Raw genomic sequence first — 20,426 nt, forward strand, 5'->3', positions numbered from 1 at the left:
GATTAGCCTACACAGGTGACGGAGACACAAGAAGAATTTATTTGAATGTATTTCTTTTTAACCTGTTAAGCTGTAGCCCTTTTTTCAGAAATTCCGCCTAAAGGTACATGCCCAAGTAAATGGAAGATTGCTCCACTTCTACAAGGTCAATTAGCATGTTCTTGGTATCTAGGAACATCTAGGGACCTGGGGGCATGTATTCCCAGTGTCAGAAATATTGTGTCTGTTAATAGGCTTGAGTAAATTGTGATGAAAAAAGGAGAATATAAATTATGATTCTTTTTTTGCATATTTGCCGTGAATAACACCTTGGAAACATTGAGGTTCTTCTAATTTCGCTCACTGAGCTCATTCACCACCTTCTTGAGATCAAGTGTCAAATCTAAGCAAATTAATAAAGGGAAGATGATTAAACAGAAGGATTTGTAGATACAGTAATACATTATAAGCCATTTAATGAATCGATACCCCAAGCTAAGCAATAGCATCAAAACCAAGTGTTCCACTCCCACCCGTCCTCCAGAGATCCGGCCTCCTCTACCAGTTCTGCAGTTGAAAGCATCACATTTAGATGTGAACAGAACAACTTTTGGAGAGACACCTCTTTGCTGGCAACAGCTGTTCTGTTGTCTGGCAACAAACTTTCTGATCTTCCTTATATTCTGCAAGAAAACTATAAAAGAAGGAAGGCTCATTTCGTCACTTTGTAGTGCGTGAACGCACATTGGTGCCAAGTGTGAAAACTTTCAGTTCTGCCAAACATTGAGTTGAATGGGATCAGCCATCTCCTTGTTTATTTGTCATTTTGTCATTTGTCATTGTCATTTAAACAGGTTATTTACCTCGGATGTCAGAATCATCTGCAATTTGTTGCATTGATAACTAGCTAACGTTTGATATATTGGTTAATGTATATTTCCTCAGATAGCTTGTATTTTTTTTATTTGAATACAGGTGTCAGTAGAACTGGCACCAACGTCTAGCACCAAGCAGAGCATAGAACTCTGGTATTCTGATGTGATGACCCTTCCTTCCTTTATAGTTTCCTTGATATTCTGTTGTGATCTACCTTGATACAATGTATGCATGGGGGGCAAAGACCGCAAGCCATGTCTCTCTCTATCTATCTCTCTGTTCTCTCTCTTTCGCTCTCTCTCTCTTTATTTCTCTATCTATCTCTATATCTCTCTCTCTCTCTCTCTCTCTCTCTCTCTCTCTCTCTCTCTCTCTCTCTCTCTCTCTCTCTCTCTCTCTCTAATATCTCTCTCTCTCTAATATCTCTCTCTCCCTCTATCTCCCTCTCTCATTCATTACATCATCATTTGAAATAGATTACATACTCCACTCTTACTGGGTAAATTCAGACAGAATGAAACAGTTAGCGTAGTGATCGTGAATGAAGCTCCCAAACGCTCAACCAACCGGGCCATTCTTTTGTGGAGCGTTGTCGTCCAAAAATACGTCTCCCAGAGTCAGGGCTGTCATGCAAGCCAAAACTCTGGAGGGGTCAAATTAGAAGGGGGTGATATTAAATGTGTGCAGCGCAATTCTTTTGGGATGTATTTGTCCTGTTCTGTCTGGCTCTTCACCTCTTAATCAGCCTCTCTCTCTCTCTCTCTCTCTCTCTCTCTCTCTCTCTCTCTCTCTCTCTCTCTCTCTCTCTCTCTCTCTCTCTCTCTCTCTCTCTCTCTCTCTCTCTCTCTCTCTCTCTCTCTCTCTCTCTCTCACTCTCTCTCTCGCTCTCTCTCTCTCTCGCTCTGTCTCCTTCCCTCCCTCTTACTCTCCTTTGCATCTTTGCATGAATTCGTCTGCATAAATGCACATACAAATATCCACAATGCAAATTAATGAACATAAACATAATAAAGCCACAGATGAAAGGAACCTGCCGACGCTGCAATAGCTGTATTTCCACAACGTGTGCAAACAGAGGGGGTGGTGCTGACATCACACAGCACTGTCAGCTCCATTGGCAATAAAAGCCCCGACCTATTAGTAGTAACCTATTTTCCACACTGCTCTGTCTCCTTGAAAGAGCCGTCATCACCACTAGCCTAAGTCCATATAACCTGTAACCACACCTACTGTACACCCTGATATAACTAGAGAGGGGGGGGGGGGGGGGGTTGGCAATAATAGTGTAGGATCTCCACGCCTCCTAGTGTCTTTATACTAGTTGATCATATTAACTAGTCAAGGCTATCGACATAAAATATGTATTTTAACACAGAACTGTTTGACATGATAATATTTTCCTATCACAGATCATTGAGAGCAAGCTCTCGTTTACAATAAATACAAAAAAGAAAGTCAATCAATTAAACATTTTAAATAATTAAAAACAACTGCAGACTGTGGTGAAGTGGTTTGGCTATTACAAATTTAAACTGAGCAATAATAGATACTAATGCATTGCGTTTTAAAGTGCATTGCAAAACATTCCATGTTTCTGGGGCACAGAAGCTAAAAGCAGATTTTCCTAATTCAGTGCAAACTCTAGGAACCTATAGGTGTAAGCCAATCGCCTGAGCTCCACTTATTATTTTGGATCTGCAGTGCATGCCGAGTTTGGCAGGTAGATGTAAACAACATCAGGGTTCTTAGCTTTAACAGCTCCCTCTCTCTTCCTTCCCCTCGTTCATACAACTCCCCAGCGTCCTTCAGTTCAGAGAGAGAGAGAGAGGTGAGCTCTAGTCCTGCCAGGATATTAAATCTGGGCTGGAATGGTGTCAGGGCTGGTTCTCATGCCTGGAACAATTATGTTGATAGTGGAGAGAACGCTGCCTCACACAGCTGTATGTGGACACGCAACAGGGAACCTTTGTTAGCATGTGAATGAATGTGTTCTGGTGGATGGATCAGATTGGGCTCTCAGATTGTTTGTTTGCTGTGCCCTCAGCTCGGATTTGAGCTCAACAGAGTTCTGCTTTGCCTCGTAGTGACGCTTCACTTTGGCACTTTTGATAATCACCAAGGTCTCTGAACAGGAAGGAAGGAACATGTAAGTCTGTCCATTCTTAAAAGAGCACGCCAACATTTTGGGAAATTAGCTTACCATCTTCTCCAGAGAGAGACATGCCTATAGGCTAACCGGTCATGTCCGTTTCCATTCATTGTGCTAAGCTAGGCTAACGTGCGGCCAGATGGCTTTCTACTGAACGCACAGAGAGGAAACTGGTATCTATCGTCTTGCCTCTCTCTGGAGAAGACGGTAAGCTGATTTACCAAAATGTTGGCGTGTTCCTTTAATTGAAGGCTCTGTTTTTGCTGGTCTACTTTTCTCTTTTTAGAAGATTTAGAGCCCGCTTTGTCTATACTCATCCCTGACGCACTCGTTCCTCAGACTGTCGTCTCTGTATGTCTCTCTCTTGTCTCTCTACTATGTACTATGTACTATGCTCTATGCTATGCTACTATCCCTATACTACAGTACCTAACATGCTAATATGTCTATACTACTATGCACACTATCTACTATGTACTATGCTAATCGAGTTTGACACTGTTTGACGAACAATTCCACTTAACCTTAGCTGCCAGAGGTGTTCCCCTCCTGCTGACTTGTTGTACACAATTTGCATGTCACTTTGGATACAAGCTAAATGACTAAATGTAAAATGTAAATGCTTCTAAGTAATTAGCGACCTACGCGACAGATTGCATGCAGTATGTATTCTCGGAGGTGAGGACCGAGGTGGCCTAATCCCTTTGACATTCCTTTGACCTACATAGGGTTTTCACCTGTATTGCACAGAGAGGCGAGTGAAGAGGGCCGACACCTCTTGAACCTCCTATTCCCTGCCGGCACACACACCCCCCCCCCCCCCCGCCCCCGCCCCCCCTCCCACTGTAATCCCTTCTTATCTTCCCTACTGTCTCTATTAAATATGAAGCTGATGGCCGCTCCTCTTCTCTGAGAGAGGACTCGCCACTGACCTCAGTCTGTCAAACCTCAGAACTCCAATTGATAGAATGGACCTTTTCCTATAGAGAGTTACGGCAATCTGTCTTTCGGTGCACAAAGGTGGCTACCGTGGGATTTTGATAATGTCGGCGTTGTTTTTACGTGTCGACACAAATTTGATTCTATTAGATTAGAATGTATTGTCATTTTACAGTACAACAGTAAAATATTTGACATCCAACCAGAGTGCAAATGTAACAGTAAAGTGCAGTAGTAATGTACAGGTGACTAAACTGGCTATAAAATATATAAATTAGTACTACTGACTAATAGTGCTAACACAGCGCATGAGATTCAGAATGTCAGAATGGCCGGCACATCTGTCAAGTCACTGGAATGTTCATCCGAATGGCGTTTTTTGCTTTTCCTCGCTGTGTGTTCAGTAGAAAGCTATCCTGCAAGCTCAAATTAATGCGGATCAGCTAGTCTGACTAGCTGTTGGCCAAAAACACCTCTTCCTTAGTTTTAAGCTAGGCTAGCTGGTCCGTGTCCCCTTCCATTTATTTGTGCTAAACTAGGCTAGCTTGCAGCCGGATAGCTTTCTACTGAATGAACACAGAGGAAATTGGTATTCATCTTTGTCTGACTCTGGAGAAGACGGTAAGCACATGTCCCATAATGTCGGCGTGTTCCTTTAACACCCTCGGATGATGTGCGGGACGCAGCCAGTTCAGCACTGGTAGACAACACTACTTCTGACGGCGCTGTTTGTCTTCTCTCCCATTTTCAAACTCCGTCCTGATGACACAGGACACAGGGGTTCTCAGACGTTGTCGTGTCGACGACCAACAAATACATTATGTCATTTTGAGGACTTCACCCCAGCCCCCAACTGAGATGATATCTGTTGTGATTTAGAAATTATTTAGTCCAGAATTCGATAACTATCTATATACTGTAGTGGGGAGATAAGAAGAGGAGAGAGTGAAACCTATGATGAAAATAGTCATTAAATGGCTGCATTAAATGGCTACATTAAATGGCTACATTATATAGTGCTTTTATCCAAAGAACTTTACAATTTGTTCCTCACATTTTATCCCTTCACTCACACATTCACACCGACGGCAGAGGCAACCATGCAAGGTGCCAACCTGCACATCGGGAGCAATTAGTGGTTAAGTGTCTTGCTCAAGGACACTTCGACACGCTGCCCGGGAGGAGCGGGAATCGAACCAGGACCCTCCGGATTACCAGACGACTGCTTTCTGCTGAATTCTTAGGAATTAAATATTAGTTAAAGGTGCTATAGGATCAGGTGCTGTAATTATTTAGAATAAAGAATACATCCACAGAGCTTTTAGAAAGGTGTGGATGAAAATGTTTGCATTATTCATGAATTTATCATTTAATAAAAGATGTTGGCGGGTCCAAAATGAGTGTTGTTGTTTACATGTAGGGTCCCCATACTTCATTTTGAGAACCACTGATCAAGAATAATGACCACAGTAGAGCTATTCCCTCTTAATCGATTAATCGGACGGTTTGGACTTAAGTCGACCAATAATTTGTCGATTAGTTGTGTTTTATTATTTTTTATTATACGTTTTCCTATGCAGAATGAGTTGCACCATGTTCTGAAAAAGTATACCCACATCTCCGGTAAGCTATGAGGTTAAAACAACCCGCGTGGTAGCACGTCAGAATTAAAATAAACACGGGGTTGTCACCAGCTTGGCTGGCCGTCTGCACTGATACAATTGGCTGTATTAGAGGGTGGGAGAAGCTGGCGGGGTGGGTCCGGGTCGTTGTAAACAGCGACTCCTACAGTTCGGTCGGGGCGCCTGCTAAGCGCGGATAGGACTTGAGGGGGATAGTGTGGTCCTCCCACACGCTACGCCCTCTCGATGAGAATCCGCGCTGCCAGGTGAAAAGAAGCGGTGATTGGCTGGACGTGTGTCGGAGGAAGCACGTGGTAGCCTCCACTCTCCCAGATGATCTGACTGTGGGGGGTAAGTGCGCAGCGACCAGGAAGGGACTGGGAATTGGCATACGACTAACATTGGGATGGGAGAAAATCGGAGGAAAATGGAGGGGGAAAAAGACCAAAAAAAAAAAAAAAAATTTAAATAAACAAATCCATTAAACGGCAAAATCCTTGACTGATCAGTCTACTAAGAATTCCTCTAGTTGAGGACGTCAGGACCACAGCTGATCACTCACTCATAAAACCATTCACTCGCTGGTGAAAAGACGTGAGTGCTGAGTATTAGACCCCTGCCGTCCCCTTGACTGAGGTACCGGCATCTCAACTGGACTTGGGCCCCGGGAGGCCGCTCCGCGTGGCCGCCTGCCGCTCCTAAAAGGACGAATGCCCCAGAGGGGATTAATAGAAGTATCTAGATTATATTGTATTAAGTATATTATCATTATTATTGGGACAGTATTCTCCTCACGAGCCCAGCCCAAGTCCCCCTACTGACTCGAATACCTCGCTAGATTAAAGTCCACACGTCGTAGAATAAAGAAAGAACCCTCAACGGTGTCAACCGCCGGTACACAATTTCCTCCTGTCTCTCTATCTCGACCCCCGCCAGCACCTCATTCCCCCCCCCCCAGCCTTTCCCTCCCCAGCCTTCCCCTCCCAGCCGTCTCCCAGTTGCATTTCCTGTTGTTGCTCGCGCCCCCTCCTCCTCCTCCTCCTCCTCCCCCATCCTCTGTGCATCTTGGGTAATAGACTAGCCGTCAGCAGCCAGTCAGTATAATGACATCCTGCACGGCGGCGGAGGCGGCATGCACCTGGCCGCTCGGCACCCCTCCCCCTTCCCCCCCTCCTCTTCATTTCCTCCCTGGGCTCGCCGGCCGTATTACGGCTCGGCTCTGCCTTTTCCCCCGTCGACTTTCAATTATCCTGCCTCTTCTTCCTCTCTGTTTGAAACAAAGGGTCTGGGCCTTTTGCGCCGCACTGATATTACTGTGTGTTTGTTGTTGTGTGTGTGTGTGTGTGTGTGTGTGTGTGTGTGTGTGTGTGTGTGTGTGTGTGTGTGTGTGTGTGTGTGTGTGTGTGTGTGTGTGTGTGTGTGTGTGTGTGTGTGTGTGTGTGTGTGTGTGTGTGTGTGGGTGTGTGTCGTGTGTGTGTGTGTGCGTGCGTGCGTGCGTGCATCAATATATACGGCAGAGTAATCTGTGCATTTGAAATCCCACACACAATAAAGCCGCAGCGTTCTATTACACGAGTAACTCCGGGCGACGGGTGTCGAGACAAAGCAGGCTTCCACTGAGCCCATCTGCATAGTGAGGCGTATCAACAGAGAGGGCTGTAGGTTTCCACGGCGGGCGCCTGCGCTCTCACACACGTCCATCCCCTCGCGTCGCCGCGGCGGACGTCTTGGGCCGAGCGGACGACGGGCGGGCGTTGGCAAGCGTACGTCCGACAGGCTTTTACGACAGGCTTGCCTGCTGAGCGACGGCAGCGGCAGATGACCCGCGCTGGCGGGACGCGCACGCCGCCTAAACGAGAACACGGGGGACGGTATAGTGATGGGAATTCCGGCCCTTTTTAGGGAGCCGGCTCCTCAAATTTGTTGTCGCTTAAATTTATTCATTACCAAAGATTATGTGTAAAATGATGAATGACTAATGTAAAAAATATTAATTATATAAAATGTTTATAATTTATATAGCTTTCATACTCAACATGAAGTGCTACAAAATGTTTTGTCTTTTTTCAAGCTCTGGGTTGTAGGTCTATAGAGGTGGTTGTGGTGGTGTACTGGATGGTGCTGTAGAAAAGATAGCAGCAGCCGTTGCAGTAGACATACTCAAATTGCTAATTGTACTGCTTTTCCTGCTGTCACTCATTTCCTCACCTTTCCAGCGTGTTGTCTCTGTCTGTCGCGCTAGTGCATGTTCTCTCTCTCTCTCTGTGTTATCTCTCTCTCTCTCGCCTCCCTCCCGCCTCCTGTTCATGTGCACTGCGCTGTGTCATTGAGAAGTGCTATATAAATAAAATGAATTATTATTATTATTAAAAAAATATTATCGGCTCCCAATCAGGAGCCGGCTCCCGTCGTTCACTCCAAAGAGCCGGCTCTAAGAGCCGTTTCGTTTGCAACCCACACATCACTAGGGGACAGTGAGATAGACGGACCAGAGGGTTTTTTCCGTGTCTGAATCCGTACAGTGAGTTCCGAAAACCTTTAGACAGTAACGCATTAATGCTTTGGCCCGTGTGCTCTCATCACTTTGGGAATCCATTTATCATGACCGTGAGTTCAGCGAGGACTGTCGCCTTCAGTTTGCACGGCTATGTTCATCCAAATGAGACGAACAGGTAGAAAAAAGGAAGATGGCAGTGCTTTGTGTGCATGTACCTCCCAGTTCAAGGTTCCAAACTCATTTTTGACAGATTATTGTATATTGTCTTGCTTTATTTTACCTATTTTACCTTATTTTACCTGTCTCCTTATTTGCAAAACATAATATGACTTGTAAATACGTTAATTATTGTTCGATTGTACGGCTGTTTTTCCCCGCACTCTATTCAAAGAACTACAATGTGGAGGGGAGGGGCTGGGGGCACAGTATTGGTGAACTGAGAGGAGACGCACCATAATAATCCATTCCGAAAACAACGGGCCCAGTACTTTGTTGGCGGTGTGAAAATATGCCGAGAAACTTTAATATCTTTGGAACCGTTTGTGTTGAATTGTATCTGAATCGGGAGATGATCTTCTAAATTAAAATTGTATTTCTCCGTCGCACAAAAGCTGGCTGGCAGTCGCATTGATCGACTCCAGTACGGGCTCCGAAAGTCTGTAAACTTGCGCATAACAGAGTATAATAGAAGGCTCTATAGCAGAGGTCCCCAACCATCGGGTTGTGCACCGGTACCTGGCCGTGGATCATTTGGTACCGGCCGCAAATAATGAATAAAGTTGTTTACTGTAAAAGGACATTTTATTTTCATCAGTCTTCCGGGTACTTTACTTTGAAAAATTGCCACTTCCTCCCCCCCTTGTCTCACTCTTTTTTTGTAAAATAAGTCTCTGCCATAATGCTCCCCTTCACGTAATTCACTCACATATCGCGTTGTGGTTGAGAGTGAGACATGATTATAATCAGGTTTTATGCACCTGAGTCTCCCGAACACATACTGTAGAGACAGCGTTCATACTATGCTATGGTAACTTGCACGCACTGTAAGCCTATTTTATGTCACCACTAGGCCAATGAGAATGCTTCTTCAGAAATAGCGGCAGAATACACATGACCAAATAAGAAATAGGTATCGGTCACATAGTTAGGATTGGATTACAGCTGAGCTCAACACAGACTCTTGTCTCCATTGTATACTGAAGGTCCACAAGAATGACATTCCCTGCATGAACACACATCAGAACACAGGGCCAACACAGTAAATAACAGTTGTTTGTACACACTTGTTTAAGTAATTTACAATATGGAATTATAGATAGATAGATAGATAGATAGATAGATAGATAGATAGATAGATAGATAGATAGATAGATAGATAGATAGATAGATAGATAGATAGATAGATAGATAGATAGATAGATAGATAGATAGATAGATAGATAGATAGATATATAGATAGATAGATAGACAGACAGACAGACAGACAGACAGACAGACAGACAGACAGACAGACAGACAGACAGACAGACAGACAGACAGACAGACAGACAGACAGACAGACAGACAGACAGACAGACAGACAGACAGACAGACAGACAGACAGACAGACAGACAGACAGACAGACAGACAGACAGACAGACAGACAGACAGACAGACAGACAGACAGACAGACAGACAGACAGACAGACAGACAGACAGACAGACAGACAGACAGACAGACAGACAGACAGACAGACAGACAGACAGACAGACAGACAGACAGACAGACAGACAGACAGACAGACAGACAGACAGACAGACAGACAGACAGACAGACAGACAGACAGACAGACAGACAGACAGACAGACAGACAGACAGACAGACAGACAGACAGACAGACAGACAGACAGACAGACAGACAGACAGACAGACAGACAGACAGACAGACAGACAGACAGACAGACAGACAGACAGACAGACAGACAGACAGACAGACAGACAGACAGACAGACAGACAGACAGATAGATAGATAGATAGATAGATAGATAGATAGATAGATAGATAGATAGATAGATAGATAGATAGATAGATAGATAGATAGATAGATAGATAGATAGATAGATAGATAGATAGATAGATAGATAGATAGATAGATAGATAGATAGATAGATAGATAGATAGATAGATAGATAGATAGATAGATAGATAGATAGATAGATAGATAGATAGATAGATAGATAGATAGATAGATAGATAGATAGATAGATAGATAGATAGATAGATAGATAGATAGATAGATAGATAGATAGATAGATAGATAGATAGATAGATAGATAGATAGATAGATAGATAGATAGATAGATAGATAGATAGATAGATAGATAGATAGATAGATAGATAGATAGATAGATAGATAGATAGATAGATAGATAGATAGATAGATAGATAGATAGATAGATAGATAGATAGATAGATAGATAGATAGATAGATAGATAGATAGATAGATAGATAGATAGATAGATAGATAGATAGATAGATAGATAGATAGATAGATAGATAGATAGATAGATAGATAGATAGATAGATAGATAGATAGATAGATAGATAGATAGATAGATAGATAGATAGATAGATAGATAGATAGATAGATAGATAGATAGATAGATAGATAGATAGATAGATAGATAGATAGATGGACCTATGGTCTGGGTCAAATAGTGGGCTTTTGACAAGAAGATAATGGTTTTGCAATTTGAGTTTACTGTCTCTGTTATGCTGCCATAGTATCACCATAGCCATAGTATCACAGATCATTATCATATCATAATATCATAGATATTTTTAGCTCTGAGCCTTGACATTTAGCCTTTATCCTATTATCACACTAGCACTTGTCTCCCTATGCTTTCTCTCTTGTTGGTGCTGTTCTTAGCTCTATTATATCTAAATCTTTCTTATGTACCCCAGTTGCTATTGCATGTACATATTTGTGTTTTATTACACTTATATGTTCATACATACCAACAATTTTGCCTGTTTTATTTTCCACCCATTGATCATCCTTAGCAACACTACTATCACCGACATCCAAGAATGGGCATCCCCCCTTGAACGGCCCTTAATAATAATAATACATTTTATTTATAAAGCGCTTTTCAGGAACCCAAAGATGCTGAAATAAGGTTTCTCTCCTCCACATTGCCTGTGGTGCTCTTTTCCTATTGCTAGGTTTTTAGTGAGTTTTTCCTTACCTTCGATGGGGGTATGTCTGGGAGTGTTGCTTTGGATTTCATGATGTTTTTTTTTTTTCTTGATTTATTGTGATGTTTCTTCTTGACTTGTTTAAAGAAGACTTGTCCAGCCCATGGGGACATTAACCTGTGATTGCGGGCTTCACAAATTAATTTGATTTGATTTGATTTGATTTGATTTGAAGAACTTGTACTTTGATATAATGACATATAAAATATATTTGAAGCTTGCTTAACAAGACCCTATTATCTGTGGCTGCATGGTCACAAATATATAAGAGTAGGTCAAGGAAAACAATTACAAGTTGAAAAATGGTCGGTTGTTATATATTATTAATACAAAAGTACTGCATTTGATGTCCGTTTGTGAGAGATTCCATGACACAGCTGCATCAACACAAAAAGCAGTCTTTCCAAGTTCATTCCTGGCATAGTGTGTCTGCAGACCAGTATTCCATTCATTACAACATAGATGAGATGTAAGGTGGTCATTTACAGAGTAATTCACCGTGACGAAGATGAAGTAGTCGTTTTTCACTACGGTATCAAAACGTCCCTCTGGCACTTGCTTTTCCAAACAAATTTCCCAGCAGACTTCAATCACGGAATTAGCCAAACAACGTATCCCACTCCATATCAGAGTGATTTAGAGACCAGTGTGGTGGACAACAGGACAACAGCACTCCCACAGGGATACGCTGACTTGGAAAGCATTCCGTAGCGCCTGAGCATGAGATGTTTCTGGATTGCAAAGAGAGTTTTAGAAGTCATAGAAAGTTAAAGAGGCCATATTGTGCTGTGTATATGTTCCAGTACGTTATACAGCATGGAGGTGCATGGAAGGGCATCATTCTGTTTTGAAAGGCAGTGGACACACCTTTTTCAGATTATCAACCTGTATTTAAGATAATATTTGTTGATCCCCTTGGGGAAATGTGGGCATCATAGCAGCATGGGGGAGGGTTGAGGGGAGGTACAGGTGTGGGCAGGGTAATAGTAGAAAGACATAAATAAAGGCAATACAATTTGATCTGAATATAAAAACATGAGAAAATAAGTTGAGGTGGGGCCATGTTAGCACCGTCCTCCAGGCTCTTTGAGTTGAGGTGGGGCCATGTTAGCACCGTCCTCCTCACCAGGCTCTTTGAGTTGAGGTGGGGCCATGTTAGCACCGTCCTCCTCACCAGGCTCTTTGAGTTGAGGTGGGGCCATGTTAGCACCGTCCTCCTCACCACCAGGCTCTTTGAGTTGAGGTGGGGCCATGTTAGCACCGTCCTCCAGGCTCTTTGAGTTGAGGTGGGGCCATGTTAGCACCGTCCTCCAGGCTCTTTGAGTTGAGGTGGGGCCATGTTAGCACCGTCCTCCAGGCTCTTTGAGTTGAGGTGGGGCCATGTTAGCACCGTCCTCCAGGCTCTTTGAGTTGAGGTGGGGCCATGTTAGCACCGTCCTCCAGGCTCTTTGAGTTGAGGTTGGGCCATGTTAGCACCGTCCTCCTCGCCAGTGATGTTAGTAGGGAGTAGACTTTTGGAAAAGCTGGAGATTAGTTACTCTGTATGTTTTTCCAAAGTAGCGTGTCCTTCTATCCTTTTGTTTTATTTTTTTTGTTTAGCTGCTGTTTTTTATCCATGTTTGTTGAGCTAACTCTAACGTATTTTCGGTCTCTCTCTCTCTGTTTGTTTATATTTATTGACAAGTTTCACACTGCCGCTGTGCAATTCCCACGGGTGTGTTTGGGTTTCCAGAAATACACCCGCCAAGCGTGAGCGGATTAACTGTTGGAGAGACGTGAAGGACACACATATTATTTGCTTCTTCTATATTTACATTGCTTTCTCAAAGCTTTGTCATTTATTACATTTCTTTGTTTTTTTTCAGATTATTTTTAACAAATTATACTTTTAAAAAGCGCTGCTGAAAGAAGTGCTGCTGAAATGTCCCCACCGTACATGTGTAAAGTCAACACAACTCACACAAAGGGAGTTATTCTGTCCAACAGTAATCACTGTTCCTGAACTATTTTAGATCCCTTGTCTGTAGTCCAGCCTTTCTTGCTAGAATTCCTGTTATATTATCTACGTTACTATGTAACACAATAGTTTACTCTTGTCTTCATATGTGAATGGATGAATGGATGAGTAGTTTATTTCAAACAATAAAAATAATTGAGAAATAATAATGTAAAAAGAAAAAAGATTTTCTGTGAAAATAAAAATAATAATGTAAGATAAAATACAAAACAGTCTCTTGTCTGAAAAATAATAGGAAGAAGCAATGTACTTATCAGGTCCTATCCCTTATTGCAATAAACCCTTAACCCTTTCACTGCCACACGACAGAAGGTTAACCCTTACGGTCGCCGTCGGTTGTGATAGTAGTTAACCTTCTGTCGTGTGGCAGTGAAAGGGTTAACCGGCTGTCGTGTGGCAGTGAAATGGTTAACCGTTCGGTGTATTGTACTATTGTCACAGTGAAAGGGTTAACCGTGTGGTAGTGCGGCAGTGAAACAGTCTGACTCATGACTTATGTAGCTCCTTTTGTCAAGATGGCGACTCACTTGTAAACCCTTTTCTTTCTCTTTTTCTACCCAAAGTTTACTACACAAGATTTTAGGTCAGAAATAAAATATACAATTACTGGATCTAATCTGCAACATCTAGTTTTACAGGTCGATCTGACTTTTGTGAACCAAGGAAACTATAAAAGAAGGAAGGTTCACTGAGTTGAATGGGATCAGTTTGATATTGGTTGATGTATTATTTCCTCAGATAGCAGGCTTCAATAGAACTGCCATCAAAGTCTGCAGCCAAGCAGAGCATAGAATGCTGGTATTCAGATGTGATGACCCTTCCTTCTTTTATAGTTCCCTTGTTGTGAACCATTCAGCCGCAAAAGGGAGGGAAAGGCAGCTTATTTAAATTTAAAGAGACAGGAGCCAAAACTGTGCCCACCTGCTGAATGACACGGCCTGTACAGCAGTAGGTGTCTTCCGATCATAAACACGTGCAAATGTTTGTAAATAAATAGACAAAAACAATTATAAAGGAATGAAATGGCCATAACATGGACTCTTTAAGAATTTTGGGGGCATTCCAGAAACGATCTGGAATTCAAGATCATCATCATCACCATCATCATCATCATCATCATCATCATCATCATCATCATCATCATCATCATCATCATTGCATACAGCTTGATGCAAACAACAGGTGATTGTAATCAAATAGCAGGTGATGCTGAAGCTGTGTTTACGGCACAGCGCCGTATGGGTAGGAAAGGCCTGACACATCATATGAATACCATGAATAGCACGATGGGTATTAGAGCATGACCACCAGGGTTAGGGGTTCCATTCCCACTGTCGCCGCCCAATACCCAAAACTACGCACTCACGGTACTGGAAGGCACTCTGGATGAAAGCATCCACCAGATGGCCTATACTGTGTCCATTGTCCTCTCACTAAGATAAAACAGCTAAAAACACATATGTTCAGACAGGCTTTTGGTCATAATATAGGCACCCTTTGTCCTCACTGTTCCTATAGCTTTTAGTTATTGACTGATGATTTTATTTAAATTATTTGTATTCTATTATTTTATTTGGTTCACTGTTTTTAACTGCTGTCTGTTGTTGTTGTTGTTGTTGTTGTTGTTGTTGTTGTTGTTGTTGTTGTTGTTGTTGTTGTTGTTGTTGTTGTTGTCTTTTATTTCAGATGTATTTGTTTTAGTTTTTATATGTTAGCTGTGGTGTAAAGCACCCTGTGCATTCGTGCTGTGAAGGGTGCTGTATAAATAAAGGTCATTCATTCATTTGATCCGTCCTCCCGGCCTGTGTGTCCTGCAGGAAAGGGCTGCAGCTGGAGGCGTCCGAGCGCTACGTCCTCAACGCCCTGGAGGGCGGCGGCCGCAGCACGTTGACCATCCACAGCATCGGGCAGCGGGACGGAGGGGCCTACTCCTGCCGGTCCACCAACAAGGCCGGCTCTCAGGAGAAGGAGCTCTTCCTCAAAGTCTTTGGTAAGAACACGCCTTCGTTCACCGACCTTGGAGAGCAACGTGACTGTCTGAGAGTTTAATCCCTTTGAACAATTAAGGGTCACCGCCATCGATCAAACCAGCACAAACCATAGACACAAGGAACAGGTTACAGTCACAAGAACACAACTACGAATACCCAGGATGTCTGTTCTTTACTTTACTATGAGGATATGCACTTTAGCGATGCTGTGCCATAATCACATTCGATAAAGCCATCTCTGGTAATTGCTTAGGGCCACAATTTCCGTACAGGCTTACCATCTCTTTGAAGGAGCTCAGAGAACAAATTTGCGTAAATCCTCCATTTATCTTTTTATTTTTATTTTGTATTCATGGCCTCTATACTGTGGGATATTAGGGGCCAAATACAAAATATATGTTTTTTTATACCTTTTATAGATAGAGAGAAGGAAGAAGGAGGAAGAGAGAGAGAGAGAGAGAGAGAGAGAGAGAGAGAGAGAGAGAGAGAGAGAGAGAGAGAGAGAGAGAGAGAGAGAGAGAGAGAGAGAGAGAGAGAGAGACGACTATATGATCAAGACAAGACAAGAGTCAAGCTATTAAAAGCTATAAAATTTGTATTCCGTTTTTATTTGCTTGTGAGGACCCCAGTAAGACTAGCGGCCATTCATTTGAGATCCTAATGAAACATAAACATACCATAAAGTTACCACACGGCTACCATTTAAAAAAATAAGTATTCTCCAGATCAGTGCTTTCTTCTCTCGTCTCTAGTCCAAATTTGATATTTTGAGGTCTGTAAGTCCTGTAGGAGTGCATCTGAGTATGAGTATGAACAGAAAGGTTATGTGTTGATCTGGGAAGCAGTTTTCATCAGGAGCTGCACAAATTCAATTTCACACAAAAATAAATCTCTCTATATATATTTATCTTTTTTTGGGGTGGGTGGGGTTGTTGTGCAAACGTTCATTCGTATCTCTCTCTCCTATGGCAATCAAATCCCAGTATGATTCGTTCCCACACGCAATTTTTTTTTATATATTTAATGTATTGGATACGCACTCCTTACAAAAAAAATTCAATTTATGTTTTCATGAACCTGCTCGCTACCTCCTCACAGATTATTCAGATAGTACAGTTTCTCCTGGTGAAAATGTATGGAGATTTATGCTGGAGTCATCACCATCCTTTCAAGAGGCGAGAACTGCTTGTTCTTCAAAATGCACATTTAAATGAGGAAGTTAACAGACGAGGGAGGAGTTTTGCTTTGCAAAGTGTGGCAGGGAAACACAGTAGTAAGTTAGTTTTATTACCCCTGACAGCGTGGGTGGGAGGAGTATGGGGGTTAGGAGTTTGTCGATGTGTGTGTGTACGTTTGTGCACGAGCGTGCATCTGTGCTTTTGTGTCGAGGTCCTGCGACTAGTGCGAGCCTCGTTGCTTCAAATTGAATGCCAGCCTGTCAGTTCCACAAGGTTGACTGCGTGGTCTTGCCTGAGCGGTTCCCCCCTTCAGCCATCTTGCTAAAACGCAAACCTCCCTGAAATTACATTCTGAACATTCTGCAAATGTCAACCTCCACTTCTCCCTCGATAAATACTACCGCTCACCCCGCTGTTGAGCCGGTAAAAAAAATTAAATAATAGAGATGCTCCCCTTCTACTGCAAACGCTATTAATTTCACCGATCCTCGCCGACGGAAACAACGGCGTCTGCTATATCTGATTTGATAAGAAACTTTGGCCCCGAATACACACCAAGGGGGTTAAATGTCCGCTTGTGATTTGATTAAATTGCAGCGATGAGGAACGCCGGTCCTTCCCGTCTCGAGACGTTGGACCGAACCAGACCGATACAATATAATGATGTAGTGGGAGAATATCACATGTGAAAAGGCCCTAAATAACCAACCCTGTATCATGGCTGTTCCACGACCTCTGCGTGCGTTCTTCACACTCAAGACGCCCTCTAGGCATGTGTCTAACACGTGTTTGGCCCTCAACGCTACCCGTAGTCTCTGTGGCTAACCGTATAAGCTTGCCTACCGGGGAGTGCTTTTGACCTCAACGCTAACGAGATGCACTTTTCAGCCTCACTCAAACAATAACCCTAATGTTTACCACACTGTTAACACTTAATTCATTCAGACACGCAAGTCAAAACAAATAACTTGGTGGTCTTCTTCTGCCCCTTTCTCGTTGCAATCAGTACTTGTCTGGATCACTTTTGGAGCAGACGCTCCTTGGCTACAACGCCGGTCAATCATATTCGCCATCAGCGCTGACTGGTCCGTCCAGGACCGCTCACAACCAGGCGTGGTCACTTGTCCGAATGGCTCGTCAAATGACGCTCGTCGGATATTTCGTCATGTAACTCGAGACTGAAAGCACACAATACTGTAGGTCAACAGTGGTGCCAATCGAATGGCGGAAAGTTGAACTTTCCAGCACTGGTATTGAATGATCGGGAGAAACGCAGCCCAGCCGCGGCATCGGCCCATATGAGGGCCGTCGAACGTTAAGAGGTTTTAAACTAACCATAACCATTAGATGAACCATTAAAACGAATCACATTTAACCTTGAAACCTAATATTATACCCTAACCATAACCGTTAAGTGAACCTTAAAACTAACCTTAGCCCTAACCATAACCGTTAAGTGAACCTTAAAACTAACCTTAGCCCTAACCATAACCGTTAAGTGAACCTTAAAACTAACCTTAGCCCTAACCATAACCATTAAGTGAACCTTAAAGCTAACCTTAGCCCTAACCATAACCGTTAAGTGAACCTTAAAACTAACCTTAGCCCTAACCATAACCGTTAAGTGAACCTTAAAACTAACCTTAGCCCTAACCATAACTGTTAAGTGAACCTTAAAACTAACCTTAGCCCTAACCATAACCGTTAAGTGAACCTTAAAACTAACCTTAGCCCTAACCATAACCGTTAAGTGAACCTTAAAACTAACCTTGGGTGGCTAGGTGGTGTAGTGGGCAAGGCGCTCGCCATCAACGCTGGAGACGCTGGGTTCGAGTCCAGCTCTCCGCGTTGCTATCAGCTTGGCTGGTCGTTCATACTAACACAATTGGCAGTGTTAGGGGGTGGGAAAGCTGGCGGGTGGGTCCTGGGCGTTGTGGACAGCGACCCCTACAGTTCGGTCGGGGCGCCTGCACAGCGAGGGTAGGATCTGGAGGGAGGTAGTGTGACCTTCCACACGTTACACTCTCCCGGTGAGAATCTGCGCGGCCAGGCTGGCTGCCGGCTGGCTGCATATGCATCGGAGGAAAGCATGTGACAGTCTCCGGCCTCCCGGATCAACAGTAGGGGGGAGTGCGCAACAACCAGGAAGGGGGTTGGGAATTGGCAACGACTAACAGTGGGATGGGAGAAAAATCGGAAAAAGGAGATGTGGGTGTGTGGGTAGTGTAGAGGTGAAAGCACGCACGTACCACGGTAGCGACTGCGGTGATGGGGTTAACTCTCCCTGCGGGCACTGCACCACCCTGCACCTTCACGTCTGTGTGTCCTGTCCCCCGTGCACCGTAGCCCACAGGCTGTCCCGCGGTGGACCGATGGGCGTATTTCACGCGTGGGCTCGGGCATGGGGTTGAAATAACAGCGTATTGGTGTTCACTGGATGTGCCGTCCATCAGCAGCTAATGGAAGCGGAGCAGTAAAGACAGTTTAAAGCCCTCCTCACACCGCTGACTCCGCTTCCAACGCCGCCGCATACCCTGGATAGAATTGATCATGATGATCACCTTATCACAGGAGCTCTTTATCTGCTTTTTTTACACTGTTCACACGGGACTAATATAACCTGGGGTCTGTGCAGCATGAGACAGTCTAAACGTAGTCTCTTGTTCACCATGTTATCTGGTAGACACGCCCTAAACTCCACATCATCCAGGCCTTGTAGCTTTGCCTCATTTCTCAAGAAACGTATACAAAACAACAAAACATCGCACAGGCCACGGTTGTAGTGGTGTGTGATCTAAAACAGTAAAAACAAATTTGTAATCCTTTTTTTCTCCGCCTGATTTTCTATGCTTTTCCTCCCATCCCAATTTAGTCGTCATGCCAATTCCCCGCCTCCCCTACCTGGCCGTTGTGCGCATGTTCCCCCTACTGGTCGGTACAAGGGAACCCTGAAGTCAACCACATTCCTCCGACACATGTGGAGACAGCCAGTGGCTCTCTTTTCACCTGGCAGCGAGGACTCTCATTGGTGAAGTGTAACGCGTGGGAGGTCACGCTGCCTTCACCACATCCGCCAAGTTCGCCAAGTTCAGCTCCAACTCCATAGTGAAGTTCGCAGACGACACGGTGGTGGTGGGGCTGATCTCGGACAACGACGAGAAGGCCTACCGGGAGGAGGTTGAGGTACTGGAACGCTGGTGCCAGGACAACAGCCTGCTCCTGAACATAGGTAAAACCAAGGAGCTGATCGTGGATTATAGGAGAGGACAGCAGGAGACACACACACCACTGAGGATTAACGGGGCTACCGTGGACAGGGTGAGCAGCTTTAACTACCTGGGGTCCACATCTCAGAGGATCTGACATGGTCAACACACATAGACACAGTAGTAAAGAAGGCGAAGCAGTGCCTCTACCACCTGAGACAGTTAAGGAAGTTCAGAGTATCGGGGAAGATACTCCAGTCCTTCTACTCAGGAGCTGTAGAGAGCATCTTGACCGGAAACATCACTGCCTGGTATGGAAACAGCACACCACAGGACAAGAAGGCCCTACAGAGAGTGGTGCACTCAGCCGAGCGTACCACGGGTATTGCACTACCTCCCCTGCAGGTTCTATACAACAAGAGGTGCAAATCCAGAGCATGCAAAATAATGAAAGACCCCCACCACCCCAATAACAGCCTGTTCCAGCTGCTGAGGTCAGGCAGACGCCTGCGAACCCCAGCTACTAGGACAGAGAGGCTGAGGCTCAGCTTCTTCCCCCAGGCCATCAGAGCCTTGAACAATGAACATTGAGTGCCACAGAACACTGAACTATCCACACACAAGCACACATGAGCACACACACGACACGCACGCTGTGCACTAGCAGCCACTTTAACACTTTAACATGAGCGGGCACACACTCATGCCGCACTCACCCACACTTATTG

At 44.0% G+C, this 20,426-nt stretch overlaps 1 protein-coding gene across 1 annotated transcript in view; it reads left to right on the forward strand.

Moving 5' to 3' along the window:
• ncam2 (neural cell adhesion molecule 2) overlaps positions 1-20,426 on the forward strand; it is a gene marked incomplete at both ends in the record, with an annotated part of 247,805 nt that overhangs the window by 66,541 nt on the left and 160,838 nt on the right. Inside the window, 1 exon segment of the mRNA XM_084311387.1 lies at positions 15,141-15,366. Within this exon segment, the coding sequence (XP_084167513.1) occupies positions 15,141-15,366 (226 nt within the window).

Source organism: Notolepis coatsorum, assembly GCF_963971535.1.
Source record: "Notolepis coatsorum genome assembly, chromosome: 1".
Taxonomy (NCBI): domain Eukaryota; kingdom Metazoa; phylum Chordata; class Actinopteri; order Aulopiformes; family Paralepididae; genus Notolepis; species Notolepis coatsorum.